This window comes from Panulirus ornatus, chromosome 2 (assembly GCF_036320965.1).
Source record: "Panulirus ornatus isolate Po-2019 chromosome 2, ASM3632096v1, whole genome shotgun sequence".
NCBI lineage: Eukaryota > Metazoa > Arthropoda > Malacostraca > Decapoda > Palinuridae > Panulirus > Panulirus ornatus.
Genome location: NC_092225.1, coordinates 87,656,816 through 87,673,904, shown reverse-complemented (window position 1 = coordinate 87,673,904; position 17,089 = coordinate 87,656,816). Strand labels below are relative to the sequence as shown.

General features: G+C 42.0%; 2 protein-coding genes across 4 annotated transcripts in view; one reads left to right on the top strand and one right to left on the bottom strand.

The window, feature by feature from the left end:
* Nucleotides 1-17,089, top strand: part of LOC139758017 (uncharacterized) — a 335,410-nt gene that overhangs the window by 195,526 nt on the left and 122,795 nt on the right. The gene's annotated exons all lie outside the window — the stretch shown is intronic.
* LOC139758048 (uncharacterized) overlaps nt 9,164-17,089 on the bottom strand; it is a 53,252-nt gene continuing 45,326 nt past the window's right edge. The window contains exon 3 of the mRNA XM_071679089.1: nt 9,164-10,105. Within this exon, the coding sequence (XP_071535190.1) occupies nt 9,936-10,105 (170 nt within the window). The 3' untranslated portion in view covers nt 9,164-9,935. The remainder of the gene's footprint in view (nt 10,106-17,089) is intronic.

The following is a 17,089-nucleotide window of genomic DNA, read 5'->3' as shown; positions in this document are numbered from 1 at the left end:
TTTCCAAGTTTGGTCACCGCACTTAGAGAAGCACAGAGAGCAAATAGAGAAGGTCCAGGGAAGAGCACCAACATTGGCAGCAGAATCAAGAAAAAAGAGTTATAGGGAAAGGCTAGAGGACGTAAAGTAGCCCTCCATGGAAGAGAGAAGAGTGAGAGGTGACCTGATCACACCCTTTAAGTATGAAAACTGGATAGATGATGTAGACAGTGTTCAGTTCTTCGCATGATGTAGGGATAGAACAACCAGAGGAGATAACATGAAATTAGGCAACAGATTGGTTGATCAACACGAACAGTATAAGTAATGGATGAACAGAATAAGCTGGACGAGGATTTGGTTCATGTGGACAGCATACAGATGTGTAAATGGTTGTACGATGGCAGATAATGTTAGGAGATGGGGCCCCAAGAGTGTGAAACTTCCTCCCAATACATTGCAAAAAGGTAATTACACACACACACACACACACACACACCAGCTTGTCAGAGTGTGTGTGTGTGTGTGTGTGTGTGTGTGTGTGTGTGTGTGTGTGTGTGTGTGTGTACATATACGTAAGTAAAGGCATGATACAGATACACAAGGTTAATAATCAGGGATGCAAGAGAGTAAAACTCACTCTCCGTAACACACACACACACACACACACACACACACACACCAGCTTGTCAGAGTGCGTGTGTGTGTGTGTGTGCGTGTCTGTGTGTCTGTGTGTACATATAAGTAAAGGCATGATACAGATACACAAGGTTAAGAATCAGGGATACAAGAGTGTAAAACTCACTCTCCGTAACACACACACACACACACACACACACACACACACACACACACACACACACACACACACCACATATAAAAGCCAACGGCAAAGTAAAACTTCTACAAAGACACACAAGACACAAATCCCACGGTAGCAGAGGCACAGCCGTCATTATTTGTTACATAACGTTGAGAGATAAGACATAGAACGTTATATTACACGTTTCGTTATGTAACGTTGCCGTTTGTCGCGGGTCCCGGCTGTGTGACACTCTCTTTAGCAGCTACCTACCATCATGAAATCCAGGATATATATGCATGACAAGTGCATGAGAAACATATTGTACAGCAGTGTTTAGACAGTTATATATTCAATCTGGAGAGGAAGGAATACAACCTGTATGTAACTGTAATGCATATAATGAACCAAGTAGACAAGGTATTAATTAAGGTCATTGTGTTATGCTGAACTAACTGTTTCCACTCATCATGTAAAGGCCATGTGTCCTGCATGTATGGCGAGAGCTTCTGTCTCAGTTTGTTCAGGCCGTGTTACCTGACCCTGACATCCTCCTGGTGTTGTCTCACACCACACACTGGGTCCACGGACGCGGACGTTCGCCAACACACGGCACCTGCTCCTGCTGCTTCCTAGATGCCGGACGGGGCGCTGCAGGAGGTCAGCCATCACCAGTGTACATGTACAACACTTACAAGTGAACGGGAGGAACCGATTCAATTTGTATATCTCGAGATCTGAATGTTCTTTTGTTGTTAGATTTAATGACGCTATCATTCCGCCTGCGCATTAAATCTCTTATGATTTGTCTAATATCAATTGTAGCCTGAGATATGTCATGAAGATGTTTACTAAAATCGCAAGAGTAAACTTTTAGTGTTATTCTTATCATCCGTCTCTGTTTTTCATGTAGCCTTCGGGAGAAACGGACAGAGAATGAGATAAGAGAAGAGAAGACGTGAGTACGAGGTGGAGAGAGGGGAGAAAGGAATGAGGAAGAGATGGCAAGAAATCCAATAAACATATGAGTAATATTATTATACATCAGCAGGGCACGGCAAGGGAGAGAGAATCTTACAGACTGGTGAATAACAGTCGTTTGCCTTCACTGCACAGGGAACTGCTTCAGTCCCCTTCTGGTTTCCGCATGAGTGATTTTGCAAACCTCTACCACCTGCGGCACAGCAGCTGACGTGGTGCATGAATTAGTTGCATTTCCACGTCCAGTAAATCAAGACCTCAGACACCTCGTCACGGTCTCCAAGAGTTTTAAGACCAATTATCTCATTTTGTTCCTTTGCCATTCGATAAGTCAGTTTTCGTTAATTATTTAGATCTCTTCCGTGATCGTAGCAATTCGTTTCGTATCAACAGCTAACGAAATATCAGATGTGACAAATATTTCGGGCATGTGTTCGTCTTTGTTTACAGTTGGGAGCGTGCGTCATGCGGTTGCGTGTTGGCGTTGTCTGCTGTCGTCTGGTATCTTATATCTGCGTCTGTGGTCACTGACTCATCATTTCTGCTGTGAGACGTTCGTTGTTTGTTACTGCCCCGCAGAGATCGTGAAAACAATGATATTTGAGAAGATTATACGTGCCTCTAACGTAGTTTGGAGAAACTTGTGGCCAATGCTTTTTTGCTAAGCTAAAGATGCGAGGTAGCCATATTATCTCTTGATCACGACGGTAGACTTAGCACGAAGGTACAACGCCTTGAGCACGACGGTGCCTCCAGTGGGTGTCCTGTGATATGACCATGTTAAGAGTAAAGTTATAAAAGGTCACGATTCATAGCCAAGGGCTGTACCGACGTGTTGAAGGGGTCCAGTAGTTATCGTAGACCTGGAATACGCTGTCGTTCCTGATACATTTAGGTATTTGTGCTGTACGTTCGTTTTAGCCGGATTTGATATTTCCGAGATCCTTCGTGACATAATTTCATGAGAATGTGACAGACGACTGACAACAGTTGTGTCAAATAATTTCATGAGAATGTGACAGACGACTGACAACAGTTGTGTCAAATAATTTCATGAGAATGTGACAGACGACTGAGAACAGTTGTGTCAAATTTCGCTGGGAGGTTAGTATGAACGACGTATGTTGATGTCCTTTTCAGAGAACTGTGTAGTATAGGCTGTTGCCTGTGCTGTTAAAAACCACAGGTGTATCCACATTAGCACGCTTCCCCCTCGACAGTGGTAATGTTATCCCTAGCTAGTGGTGATGGAATCGCGTTAGTGGCTGTCTTTCATCCACAACCAGTGGTGATGTCATCCCCGGCCCGTGGCTGTGTTATTCCCAGCAAATAGGTCGTCATCCCTAGTGAGAGGGACGTCATGCCCAGCCACTGGATCGTCATCTCCAGCTGCAGGGTCATCAGTGTACCGGCAACAGTCCCTGACAAACGGACGCAGAGATGTTAAACAGATCGTCTCAGCAGGTGTACATAAACACGTTCCCGTTATCTGAGAACTGTTTACATCCAGCCACATTTCTCTGGAGGAACGAGTCTTTCATACGTAATAGATAAACCTGGAGAGAGAAAATATTGGATAGAATCGGTCAACCGATGTCGGAGGAACTGAGCAGAACGCAGACCTTAACCCTTTTGAGCATAACGGTACGATACACACATGCGACTGTGCGAACTTTGAGTATAATGATACGATTCTTATAAGCGACGGTACGAACTTTGAGCATAACGGTACGATTCTTGGATATGATGACCGCACCATCGACCAGACCCCATGTGTCAAGTCACTGACCAGGTCAGTCATGGGTCGCACAGTCGTTGTAAAAGAACCGTACCGTTGATGCTCAAGGAAGTATGAAAAATCCTTCCAGGATCAGTAAATGATATGATCCCGAACATAAACTAGAAGGGCATCCATTCGCCACCATAAAACTGTTTTGTCCCTGCTGGAGGGAGGGATGGTGATAGTGCGACAGTACACCTGACTGGCAGCCATGGGAACCCCACACTGAGCTGTGTGGAACGATGCCGACGATCATGTTACGGATTTGTTGAAGGAGTTGCGTGTCATGTGTATAGCTGTGTTGTAAGCTCCCTTCACTGCACGGGATTACCGTAATGTAAACTCACACAAATGGAGAATTTTTTTGTGTTTATGTCGCAGTCTTTCACCACTGGATGAAGTTAGTCAGTATTACATATTTAAGAAAACCAATACATGAACACCCCATATTATTTCCATCAGATGAATTTACCTTGACATTTAAACAAAACGAAGCTTTTCAAGAATCTCGTGTACGTTTTGTTTGAGGTTCAGAAGCAGTTCTCTGGCCTGGAGCTCCTGGTCGGCCTATAAATGCAGCAGTTCCAGGTTGATTCCATATTTGAGACGACTCCTCTTGAAAACGTCATATGCCTTTGTTATTAGACGCTGAATAACGGCAGTCGACACTTCCTTTTCACCTCAATGATTATTGATGTAGCAACCAGGTTGGTTGAAAGTAGTACAGTAGATGATTTTAAGAACAGACTTGGTAAACATTTCGCTTCAAATCCAAGACTGGTATTATTTGCGTCTCCTTAGCTACATGAAACACACACACACACACACACACACACACACATATATATATATATATATATATATATATATATATATATATATATATATATATATATATATATATATATATTCTTTTTCTTTCAAACTATTCGCCATTTCCCGCATTAGCGAGGTAGCGTTAAGAACAGAGGACTGGGCCTTTGAGGGAATACCCTCACCTGGCGCAATTCTCTGTTCCCTCTTTTGGAAAATTAAAAAAAAAAAAAAAAAAAAAAAAAAAAAAACGAGAGGGGAGGATTTCCAGCCCCCCGCTCCCTCCCCTTTTAGTCGCCTTCTACGACACGCAGGGAATACGTGGGAAGTATTCTTTCTCCCCTATCCCCAGGGAAAATATATATATATATATATATATATACACATATATATATGTATATATATATATATATATATATATATATATATATATATATATATATATATATATATGTGTGTGTGTGTTTGTGTGTGTGTGTGTGTGAACATGTATGAGAGTGGATAGGTCTTTCTCCATCTGTTTATATATTGGCGGAATGCATGCATAGTGCCATTGTACAAAGGCAGAGGGGATAAAGAGGAGTCTTCAAATTACAGAGGTATAAGTTTGTTGAGTATTCCTGGTAAATTATATGGGAGGGTATTGATTGAGAGGGTGAAGGCATGTACAGAGCATCAGATTGGGGAAGAGCAGTGTGGTTTCAGAAGTGGTAGAGGATGTGTGGATCAGGTGTTTGCTTTGAAGAACGTATGTAATAAATGCTTAGAAAAACAGATAGATTTGTATGTAGCATTTATGGATCTGGAGAAGGCATATGATAGACTTGATAGGGATGCTCGGTGGAAGGTATTAAGAGTATATGGTGTGAGAGGTAAGTTGCTAGGAGTGAAAAGTTTTTATCAAGGGTGTAAGGCATATGTATGAGTAGGAAGAGAGGAAAATGATTGGTTCTCCGTGAATGTCGGTTTGCGGCAGGGGTGCGTGATGTCTCCATGGTTGTTTAATTTGTTTATGGATGGGGTTGTTAGAGGGGGTGAATGCAAGAGTTTTGGAGAGAGGGGCAAGTATGAGATCTATTGTGGATGAAAGGGCTTGGGAAGTGAGTCAGTTGTTGTTCGGTGATGATACATCGCTGGTGGCTGATTCGAGTGAGAAACTGCAGAAGTTGGTGACTGTTGTCTTTTCCTATCACTACCTCGCTCGCGTGCGGGGGGGGGTTGGTTGGTCATTTCATGTGTAGCGGGGTGGCGACGATAATGGATGAAGGCAGCAAGTATGAATATGTACATGTGTATATATGTATATGTATGTATACGTTGAAATGTATAGGTATATATGTGCGTGTGTGGGCGTTTATGTATATACATGTGTGAGTGAGATGTATATGTCTGCGTATGTATATGTATGTATACGTTGAAATGTGTAGGTATGTATATGTGCGTGTGTTGGCGTTTATGTATATTCATGTGTATGTGAGTGAGTTGGGCAATTCTTTCGTCTGTTTCCTGGCGCTACCTCGCTAACGTGGGAGACAGCGACTAAGTATAATGAATAGAATAAATGAATATAATTTTTGATATGTACGTGTTTCTACCCTTTCCACACTGATCTAAGATGTTCATGTATCTTCCACCATCACAGACAGACTCGAGGGGACCAAAGTGGTCTATTCCTGTTTGATTGCCTTAGTATTCCTCTGTATCCCTGAAGCCCCACCATCACCCCACCCCATTCCGTCTCGCATCTAAGAAAAAAAAGAATAAACACATGGTTCTCCTGCAGCTCCCCTCGCCTCCGTCCAGACGAAATAAGACCAGATCCTGCTTGAGCGCCTCGACCCCTTCCCCCATCCCCTCCAGCCGACCACAATACTGCTCCCTCATAACCAGGCAAAAACATCTACTGCCACATCCTTCTTGAGACGGAGGCTCGTAATGTTTCCTTCTTTGTCGTCCATGTGCAGGAGAGAGACAGGTGTGTTGCCTTCACCAGGTCCAGCTCCTTCACCACACACCCACCGGGTCCTTTTGCCACCTGTCCTCTACCAGCAACCTCACCCCCTGCTACCCACATCGTGCCGACAGCAGCGGTCGCTCCAGCAACAGTAATCCTGCCCTCAGCACGCGCGCGCGCTAGCATCAATAGCACGGGGAGCAGTAACACCAGCATCAGTAGCACCAGCAACACTCGCAAATGACGGAGAGGGAGAGGAGCGAGGGTTGTGTTGTGGTACTTCATGTCGTTGTCTTGCAGCATTGGCCGGACGGCGCGGTGTAGCAGTGTGTATTAAAAGCTTGGTGGTCCTGCATAGCCGGATGTGCCGCGCGGACCAGGGACACGGGGTCTATGGCACCACCCGGCCGAGATTGGTAGGCTGGCTGGCCATCTCTTAAGTGTCATTTGCTCTCAGAATTATACTTGAAGTTCCATAGAATTTGGTCTTCTCTTGAACGAATGCAAATTCTGATTTACGTTTCTCTACCTTCACTCTGATAAACTGTGGAGGTTCTCTCTCTCTCTCTCTCTCTCTCTCTCTCTCTCTCTCTCTCTCTCTCTCTCTCTCTCTCTCTCTCTCTCTCTCTCTCCTTATAATGAGATGCTAGTTATATGTTACCTTGAAATACATAAAAGCCACTGACGACGTTTCAGGAGTGGCCCAGCTCAAATATAGAGTGTCAGTGTTCAGTCCACGCACCGTCACAGACGCTGGCATTAGTTAACATTAGAAACAGATGGATAGGACAGGTCAGCATGTGATGATTATCGTTCTTGATCGAGACAGATACAGATAACAGCCATCTAGTGGTGAATACCGTAGTTGTAAATAACTATGAACGCAGAGTTACGGCCGATCTTCATCTCATTCATCAGTGTTAACCTCTAAGACAGACTTCACCCTGATCACCATACCAGGCACGAACTAAAGATAAACATCACTGTTACACGCAGACAGTATGGCTCTCGCCGTTAGCCATGTGATGTAACCGCTCGTGTTTACGCTCGTGTTTATGTACATCATTGCCCATCACCGTCATCTCAAGCGAGTCTCCCAGACGAACACCAACAAATGACTTCAGCATCATGAAGCAGACTCCGAGGAGCGCCTTGGCCACGCACTGCGCCTGGTATGTGTGGCTTCAGCATCTAAATTAGCCCCAGAACAAGGACTAGGAAAGACCCAGACGTAATAAGCTTCAGCAAGCGGCTTGCAGCGATGACATCACACGACCCGAAGAGAACGTGAAAGGTTAAACTCAAATGCGTTTGTGAGATTAAGCGTTACTGTTGTTATTTTCTCGTATGCATTCGGTCGCTCACCGATCCTCACATCATTCGCCGTTTGCGTTATGGGTTATGTTACGAGGTTCTGGTGGAGCAACAGACTGCGAGTGGTGCATTTATATAAGTTAATTGTGGTGGGGATTTCAAGCCTCCCACATTATGGCTGGTGTTTTGCTTGTTCACGGATGGGTAGGGGTTTCTTACCTCCTTTAGTATACTGGTTTTTTGGCTCCTGGTGGGGGTGTTTCGTGTGTTACCGCAAATTTCAGGGTTTACTTTTGGGTTGGCTAGAGGTCTTTGCTTGTCCAGCGGCGCACACTTCTCGCTCGGGTGAGGCAAACAGACATAGTCGACAAGCCTACCTACACTCGCCAGCGGACACCAGGTGACAACAGTGGTTTGCCTGCGATGAACGTAGGCCAACGGAGCGTCCGTCCACAGAATGTTTAACGTTATCGTTTGGTCATTCTTGGAATGGTTTACCACCTGAGAGGATCACCGTTTTGAATATTTTTGGTCTCCATTAATTTGGTAACATTTGTGGTTGCTTGAAAGCCTTGTACCACCAGTGGCAGTGTTTTAGTCTTTCCAATGCTCTCTCTCTCTCTCTCTCTCTCTCTCTCTCTCTCTCTCTCTCTCTCTCTCTCTCTCTCTCTCTCTCTCTCTCTCTCTATCTATCTATCTATCTATCTATCTATCTCTATCTCATTATATGCTCACTTTTACACAGGAGGCAATACATTCCTCGTATCTAAAGCACTCGTTATACCAGCCTTAACCTAGATGCTACAGTAACTTCAGAAACCCACACGCTGAGGGAGCTGCTGATATGGGATAGTGAAAATGTTAGAATATGTATGTGGCCTATTGCGTGTGATATCATACCGTGAGCGAGCTCGGGTAGGCTGATCGTGTAAGTTGTGGTGAATGAGGATTCGAGTGTGATCGAGGTAAGGCCCTACGTGTGTGCCTTCACTCACCCGCTACTGACCGAAGTACACAGCGCGGAATTAGCCAAGCGGCCTCGTCCATAGTATGTGGTCGTAGAAAGTTGCCTCTTAACACCTGGAAAAAAAAAAAAGGTGTTAAAAGAGTGTTCTATTGGGATTATGTAGCTTGGACGTTAACGGTTACATTTGTACTGTAGAGCTAGCCGGGTAAAAAGTACTGTAGATGAAGACTATGAGTTGGCTTGTCCAGTACATGACGTGAACGATCAAGGCAAAAGCGCTGAGATGTATTTCTTAACTCTCGAAATATTGTTGGTCGTTAGCTAAAATTGTTGCAACTGGTAATTGCCATTGCTTGTGCTACCTGTGAAATTGATGGTTGCTTTTAATATCATCTTATAAAAAAAAGAAATCCGCCTAAAACATGGTGTGAGAACCACTGGACAAATTGACCTGAAAAGTTAAGGTTGATCTCATCTGGCAACGTGTGCACGAGACGTCGCCAACACCATGTTTACGTATGACGTCACTGGTGGAGATGGGAGGAAGCGCTCGTATCTGTGTATGATCTCACCAGAGGGACACTCCGTATGATCTAGCCAGTGGAAGGGGGTTGAAAGTACCTTGATTTCTTATATTATCTACGCCATTTAGTAAAACTTCACGAGGTAATGTTGAGTGGTAGGTGGAATAAGATTTATCAATAAGGTTACAAAGTTTTATTTACAGTGCAGCGAGTGCCTGGATGATTGTGGAATAACGGATTACTACAAAATGAAGTGGTTCATTGGTTAACAGTGCAGAGATTTTTTTTTATCATTATCATTTATTATTATTATTATTATTATTATTATTATTATTATTATTTTATTATTGTTATTATTATCATTTTCAACTTACGTTTTCACCATTGGCAGTCGGTTGACCAGGAATTGACTTTCAAATTTCCAAACACATAGGTCGAAAGAAAATGAGAGAGAGAGAGAGAGAGAGAGAGAGAGAGAGAGAGAGAGAGAGAGAGAGAGAGAGAGAGAGAGAGAGAGTAATAGGCAGTTTTGATTCGGCTGTAGATATTAGTGGAGAAAGTGGTTCCTGAACATACCAGCGACAGCAGCAAGTGGCTGTGCCTCACTCTCTGCTTAACACAAATTCTTCAACATGCCAACAGTAAGTGATGATAGATAGGCTTTTACCCACAGTGTGAGATATAGCACCAGGTCGGGCGTCACCTGAAACTCGAGAGAAAGTTCGCTGTTCAGGAGTTAGGTGTCGTCGCTAGGCGTCACTTCCCATCGTGAGACACTGGCTCTCGGAACGAGCGAAGTGGATGTGGTTGGTCGTCGTCACCTAGAGGTTGAGAGAGTGGTTCCTGAACATTCCCGCCGCGGCCAGGTGGTGGGTGAAGCGGGTGTTGAGTGTGTGAGTCACCGGGGGGCGCCCCAGAGACTCGGAGCCCCTGGGGAAGCTGCCGTAGTCGTGTCCCGTCGTCTGGTACGCCTGCGGCCCCACTGCCACGTCTGTAGGAAAACACCAGTCACACTCGTCACATAAACAAACGAGAGAAGTTTCGTAACATGAGTGAGGCTATGAATAAGTTATGTAATGCCACGAATTATACATAAAGATAATGCTGAGACACACCATGAGGTAAAGAAATGTAAGACGATGTGCTTGTCATGATCATGCGTAAATATAAGAATGGAAAAACCTGATGCCTTTGTGAAATACCACCAATTTAAATTCATGGGATAAGACAGAAAATATGTTGGATGCAACGCTTGACATGGGATAAGGAAAAGATTATAGTACAGAAATATGATTATCGACAACAGTGTCTGGAAGCCAGTATACACTGTGAATGAGTCGAAATATATTGCCGTCTACGTTTTCCTACACCATAGAGAACCAACTGTCATGTACTATGGGAAACTATAGGAATAACTGCAAATGGTAACGTTTTGGATCTCATGTTAGTCGTAATGTCTCTTATAAAGCTCTTCATCCATTATAAACATTGATTATAAACCTGAACACGATGATTTAGCTCGATAATGTTCTGATAAATCATGGCTTATTTCAATCTTGATTCTTAGACTTGCACGTTAATGTTATGAATCAGAATACTTGACAGTCGTGAATCACCTAGAAAGCATTTTAAATTAAGGTTGTTGATTCATATTGATTTTGTAAGCCAAAAGGGTCGTATATGTGTGTGTGTGTGTGTGTGTGTGTGTGTGTGTAAGCTTTGAGCAGGTTTTGTCTAATGCACATAGAATTAACAGCATAATTAGAGTTATTGATTTTTTTATGTTCTCTAATTTTCTTAATATCATTTACCATGAAGTGGGTGCTCAAATGCCTGTTGTCCTAGATTATCCATTTTATTTCAACCAAGCTTTACTAAAGCCTTCAGAGAAGCATCATCAGGAATCTACGAAAAAGAGAAAAAATGCGTCACAAAACTTGGATATGTAAAACGCAAAGAAATATAAGAAAAAGAGAATCGGAGAAAAAACACAGCACATAGCATATAAAAGTAAGGGTAAACACTAAAAGCGATATAAACTGTCATGATGGGTAGTATGAGTTACAATCTAAGTACAACATATGGAAACAGAAATATAGAAAACTTACAGTTAAGGAAACACAGAATAGCAGTTATAAACGAGGTAAAAATATAGGTAGTCCATCACTAAATACACTAAGTTGGGCCAAAGGAGATCGTTATTGTCCGGATGTGGAGTTGAGATCAGGTCAGGCTTGTCTGATTCTCGCTGACCGTAACTTAGAACCAGGTGGGTCAGTGACGCGTTCCTCCTGTCATGAAACGGCATTAGGTCTACATCCTATTGGCGGGCCATCAAAGGGCTGTATGGCGGTAGTCATCAACATCTAGACAAACGTGAACATTATAATGATCAATAACTCTAAGTATGCTGTCGTATTCAAATGGCGTCCTAGCTGCGTCTCCTCGTTGTATATCAGCTGACTTATATTTCTTGTGTCTCCCCTGATGATGTGATTATTACACGAAAGTGCACTTGGGAACTTGTTTGATTTTCCCTGAGGACTCATAGGAATATATATATATATATATATATATATATATATATATATATATATATATATATATATATATATTAGGTACAGTAGGGGTGAGGGTCAAGTCAATTGGGAGGTGAGTTTGAATGGAGAAAAACTGGAGGAAGTGAAGTGTTTTAGATATCTGGGAGTGGATTTGTCAGCGGATGGAACCATGGAAGCGGAAGTGGATCATAGGGTGGGGGAGGGGGCGAAAATTTTGGGAGCCTTGAAAAATGTGTGGAAGTCGAGAACATTATCTCGGAAAGCAAAAATGGGTATGTTTGAGGGAATAGTGGTTCCAACAATGCTGTATGGTTGCGAGGCGTGGGCTATGGATAGAGATGTGCGCAGGAGGATGGATGTGCTGGAAATGAGATGTTTGAGGACAATGTGTGGTGTGAGGTGGTTTGATCGAGTAAGTAACGTAAGGGTAAGAGAGATGTGTGGAAATAAAAAGAGCGTGGTCGAGAGAGCAGAAGAGGGTGTTTTGAAATGGTTTGGGCACATGGAGAGAATGAGTGAGGAGAGATTGACCAAGAGGATATATGTGTCGGAGGTGGAGGGAACGAGGAGAAGAGGGAGACCAAATTGGAGGTGGAAAGATGGAGTGAAAAAGATTTTGTGTGATCGGGGCCTGAACATGCAGGAGGGTGAAAGGAGGGCAAGAAATAGAGTGAATTGGAGTCATGTGGTATACAGGGGTTGACGTGCTGTCAGTGGATTGAAGCAAGGCATGTGAAGCGTCTGGGGTAAACCATGGAAAGCTGTGTAGGTATGTATATTTGCGTGTCTGGACGTGTGTATGTACATGTGTATGGGGGGGGGGGGTTGGGCCATTTCTTTCGTCTGTTTCCTTGCGCTACCTCGCAAACGCGGGAGACAGCGACAAAGTATAAAAAAAAAAAAAAAAAAATATATATATATATATATATATATATATATATATATATATATATATATATATATATATATATATATATATATATATATAACTGAAAGTTGATGGAGAGAGATGGGTGATTATTGGTGCATATGCACCTGGGCATTAGAAGAAAGATCATGAGAGGCAAGTGTTTTGGGAGCAGCTGAATGAGTGTGTTAGTGGTTTTGATGCACGAGACCGGGTTATAGTGGTGGGTGATTTGAATGCAAAGGTGAGTAATGTGGCAGTTGAGGGAATAATTGGTATACATGGGGTGTTCAGTGTTGTAAATGGAAATGGTGAAGAGCTTGTAGATTTGTGCTGAAAAAGGACTGGTGATTGGGAATACCTGGTTTAAAAAGCGAGATATACATAAGTATACGTATGTAAGTAGGAGAGATGGCCAGAGAGCGTTATTGGATTACGTGTTAATTGACAGGCGCGCGAAAGAGAGACTTTTTGGATGTTAATGTGCTGAGAGGTGCAACTGGAGGGATGTCTGATCATTATCTTGTGGAGGCTAAGGTGAAGATTTGTATGGGTTTTCAGAAAAGAAGAGTGAATGTTGGGGTGAAGAGGGTGGTGAGAGTAAGTGAGCTTGGGAAGGAGACTTGTGTGAGGAAGTACCAGGAGAGACTGAGTACAGAATGGAAAAAGGTGAGAACAATGGAAGTAAGGGGAGTGGGGGAGGAATGGGATGTATTTAGGGAATCAGTGATGGATTGCGCAAAAGATGCTTGTGGCATGAGAAGAGTGGGAGGTGGGTTGATTAGAAAGGGTAATGAGTGGTAGGATGAAGAAGTAAGATTATTAGTGAAAGAGAAGAGAGAGGCATTTGGACGATTTTTGCAGGGAAAAAATGCAATTGAGTGGGAGATGTATAAAAGAAAGAGACAGGTCAAGAGAAAGGTGCAAGAGGTGAAAAAGAGGGCAAATGAGAGTTGGGGTGAGAGAGTATCATTAAATTTTAGGGAGAATAAAAAGATGTTCTGGAAGGAGGTAAATAAAGTGCGTAAGACAAGGGAGCAAATGGGAACTTCAGTGAAGGGCGCAAATGGGGAGGTGATAACAAGTAGTGGTGATGTGAGAAGGAGATGGAGTGAGTATTTTGAAGGTTTTTTGAATGTGTTTGATGATAGAGTGGCAGATATTGGGTGTTTTGGTCGAGGTGGTGTGCAAAGTGAGAGGGTTAGGGAAAATGATTTGGTAAACAGAGAAGAGGTAGTAAAAGCTTTGCGGAAGATGAAAGCCGGCAAGGCAGCAGGTTTGGATGGTATTGCAGTGGAATTTATTAAAAAAGGGGGTGACTGCATTATTGACTGGTTGGTAAGGTTATTTAATGTATGTATGACTCATGGTGAGGTGCCTGAGGATTGGCGGAATGCGTGCATAGTGCCATTGTACAAAGGCAGAGGGGATAAGAGTGAGTGCTCAAATTACAGAGGTATAAGTTTGTTGAGTATTCCTGGTAAATTATATGGGAGGGTATTGATTGAGAGGGTGAAGGCATGTACAGAGCATCAGATTGGGGAAGAGCAGTGTGGTTTCAGAAGTGGTAGAGGATGTGTGGATCAGGTGTTTGCTTTGAAGAATGTATGTGAGAAATACTTAGAAAAGCAAATGGATTTGTATGTAGCATTTATGGATCTGGAGAAGGCATATGATAGAGTTGATAGAGATGCTCTGTGGAAGGTATTAAGAATATATATATATATATATATATATATATATATATATATATATATATATATATATATATATATATATATATATATATATCAACTGCCTAATATTTCATGTATCTCCCCTGATGTGATTATTCGGAGAATGAACAGTTGGGTGAACTGTGGCTACTTCTCACGTTTTCTGTTTCATATTTTTCTTACGTATTAGTAAATTATTGTATGATAATTGACAGATAACGGAATGAATCAGAAATGTGTACAACAGTTGCGTCAAGGAGCATAGAGTGGCGATGGTGGTGGTGGCCAGAACGGCAGCCGTACGTAGGGTGGGGTCACGCTACGGCGGTTGGGTTATCCCTGCCATGTCTCCAGGAGATCCACTGGTGACTGGCTCTTGCGTTATCTGTCCTCTTAGTCAGCTGCTGCAGCGTCGCGGCGGGAAATGCGTCACTCGCCAGAGTTGAAGATGTCCTCACTATATTTAGAAGGCCAGCGTGTATTTGTACCCTAGGGTAAATAGCCAGTTTCACCGGGCAACTAATACTTAAAAGTTCTTTTAATACGATTATTTGCGCTCTGCTTCGTCGCGTTAACGTTGTGAAGAATCTGTGTTAAGTTTATGAATATTTTGTAAAGTTTGTGTATTGAATAGAGGACTAGTACTTCGTTTCTCATTAAACTGACTAGCACCATGAAAATATATTCGTTATGCACGTGGAGAAAATACGTTTTGTATGGAAAATCCCGACTTCCTCTGAAAAACCTAGGATGTGTCAGAAAACGGTGATATTTTTCTTCAGGAGGTGAAGCCATATATGGAAGATCATTATACTGCAGAAAGAAAATAAAAAGTACCCCTTCAAAAGAAAATGAGGTTTTTATGAAAAAATTCCAATTTTCTGTGTGATGTAAGCGAAAATTTTAACGGGTATGATTTGTATTCTTTTGTGGGGGAAAATCAGACTTTCGTATGTTAACCGATGACATGGTTGAACAGTTCGAGCTTATGTGTTATGTAGAACTGAAGAAAGAAATTTAGAATTTAGCTTTGTCAAAATTTTGACCATCCTGAAAAACATGGGATCCATTTTCGAAATAATATATACAATATGACCAGATTTTTTTTTCTCTTAATGAAAACGAGTCTTGTTTTATAAGTAACTTTAATTTTACATGAAATTTACTCATACTTCGAGGAAAAAAATTCCTACAATTTTGTTTGGTATATGAAAGAGAAATCACGTTCCTCCCGCCTAAGGAGCAGTGCACATAGTGAGAGTGTACGTAACATTGGATTTTTATTGATGATTGAAGAAACGGTTCAAGATTTTTCGCTTGATGATTATAACTTCACTTTGACGGCCTTAACGACCCGGGCTGTTGGTAGCAACCCCCCCCCCCCCAAAAAAAAAAAAAAAAAAAAAAAAACCAGTCTGGTTGTATGTACTTACAAGTGTCTAGCTATTCATGAAACGTTGTCCCTAGTGTTAGTAGACTACAGCAGGGGTTATCTGCCGTTTTCTGTTCGTTACCCTACTTTCCACCTCCAGCATGACCAGCGCTTATCATTAACTGAAGGGTAACTTTCTCCATGAGTTTGTACATTGGAACTTAAGAGCATATGTGTTGAACTTATTAGAAAAAAATATATTCGATTAATTATTTGTTAATTGACTCATGTGAGAAAAATACGAACTGACATGGATTAGTCCAGCCTTGTATGTCATGGCTTAAAGCTTCACAAGTTTGGATACGCTGTCTTCACATTATAGTCTAACCAGGTGTATAGACGGAGTATCAAGCCTATGTACAGTGAGCGTCACAGTGTTCTGGGTTAAGTGTGGGTGATGGATTAATGTTGCCCGAATGTCTGCCTTATATAAGAATATTAAGCGACACACAATTGATATCTCTGTATTACTTACACTAAAATCATAAATGGTTAACTGATATATTCATATCATAAGAATGACACAGTATATTTATAACAATATTTTATTTTTTTCCGTCAAATTATCATCTTGGAAAAGTCCAAATTACCCCTCTTTATGTGATTCTAACATGATGTTAGGTTGAGAAACCCTGTTTTCCGTAATGTTTCATGCGACAATTGCGAAGGTAAGAGAAAAAGCATAACCAAGACTTAAAATACTGGTAAAGGAATGGAAGGGAAGTGGAAAGTAGGTTATATATATATATATATATATATATATATATATATATATATATATATATATATATATATATATTATATATATATATATATATTATTATTATTATAATAATATATATTTGTGTGTGTATAACAGGAGGAAGTCAAGTGCTTTAGATATCTGGGAGTGGATTTGGCAGCGGATGGAACCATGGAATCGGAAGTGAGTCACAGGGTGGGGTAGGGGGCAAAGGTTCTGGAAGCGTTGAAAAATGTCTGGAAGGCGAGAAAGTTATCTCGGAGAGCAAAAATCGGTATATTTGAAGGAATAGTGGTTCCAACAATGTTATATGGTTGCGAGGCGTGGGCGATAGATTGGGTTGTGCGGAGGAGGGTGGATGTGTTGGAAATGAGATGTTTGAGGACAATATGTGGTGTGAGGTGGTTTGATCGAGTAAGTAATGAAAGGGTAAGAGAGATGCGTGGTAATAAAAAGAGTGTGGTTGAGAGAGCAGAAGAGGCTGTATTGAAATGGTTTGGTCACATGGAGAGAATGAGTGAGGGAACGAGAAGTGGGAGACCAAATTGGAGGTGGAAGGATGGAGTGAAAAAGATTTTGAGCGATTGGAGCCTGAACATACAGGAGGGTGAAAGGCGT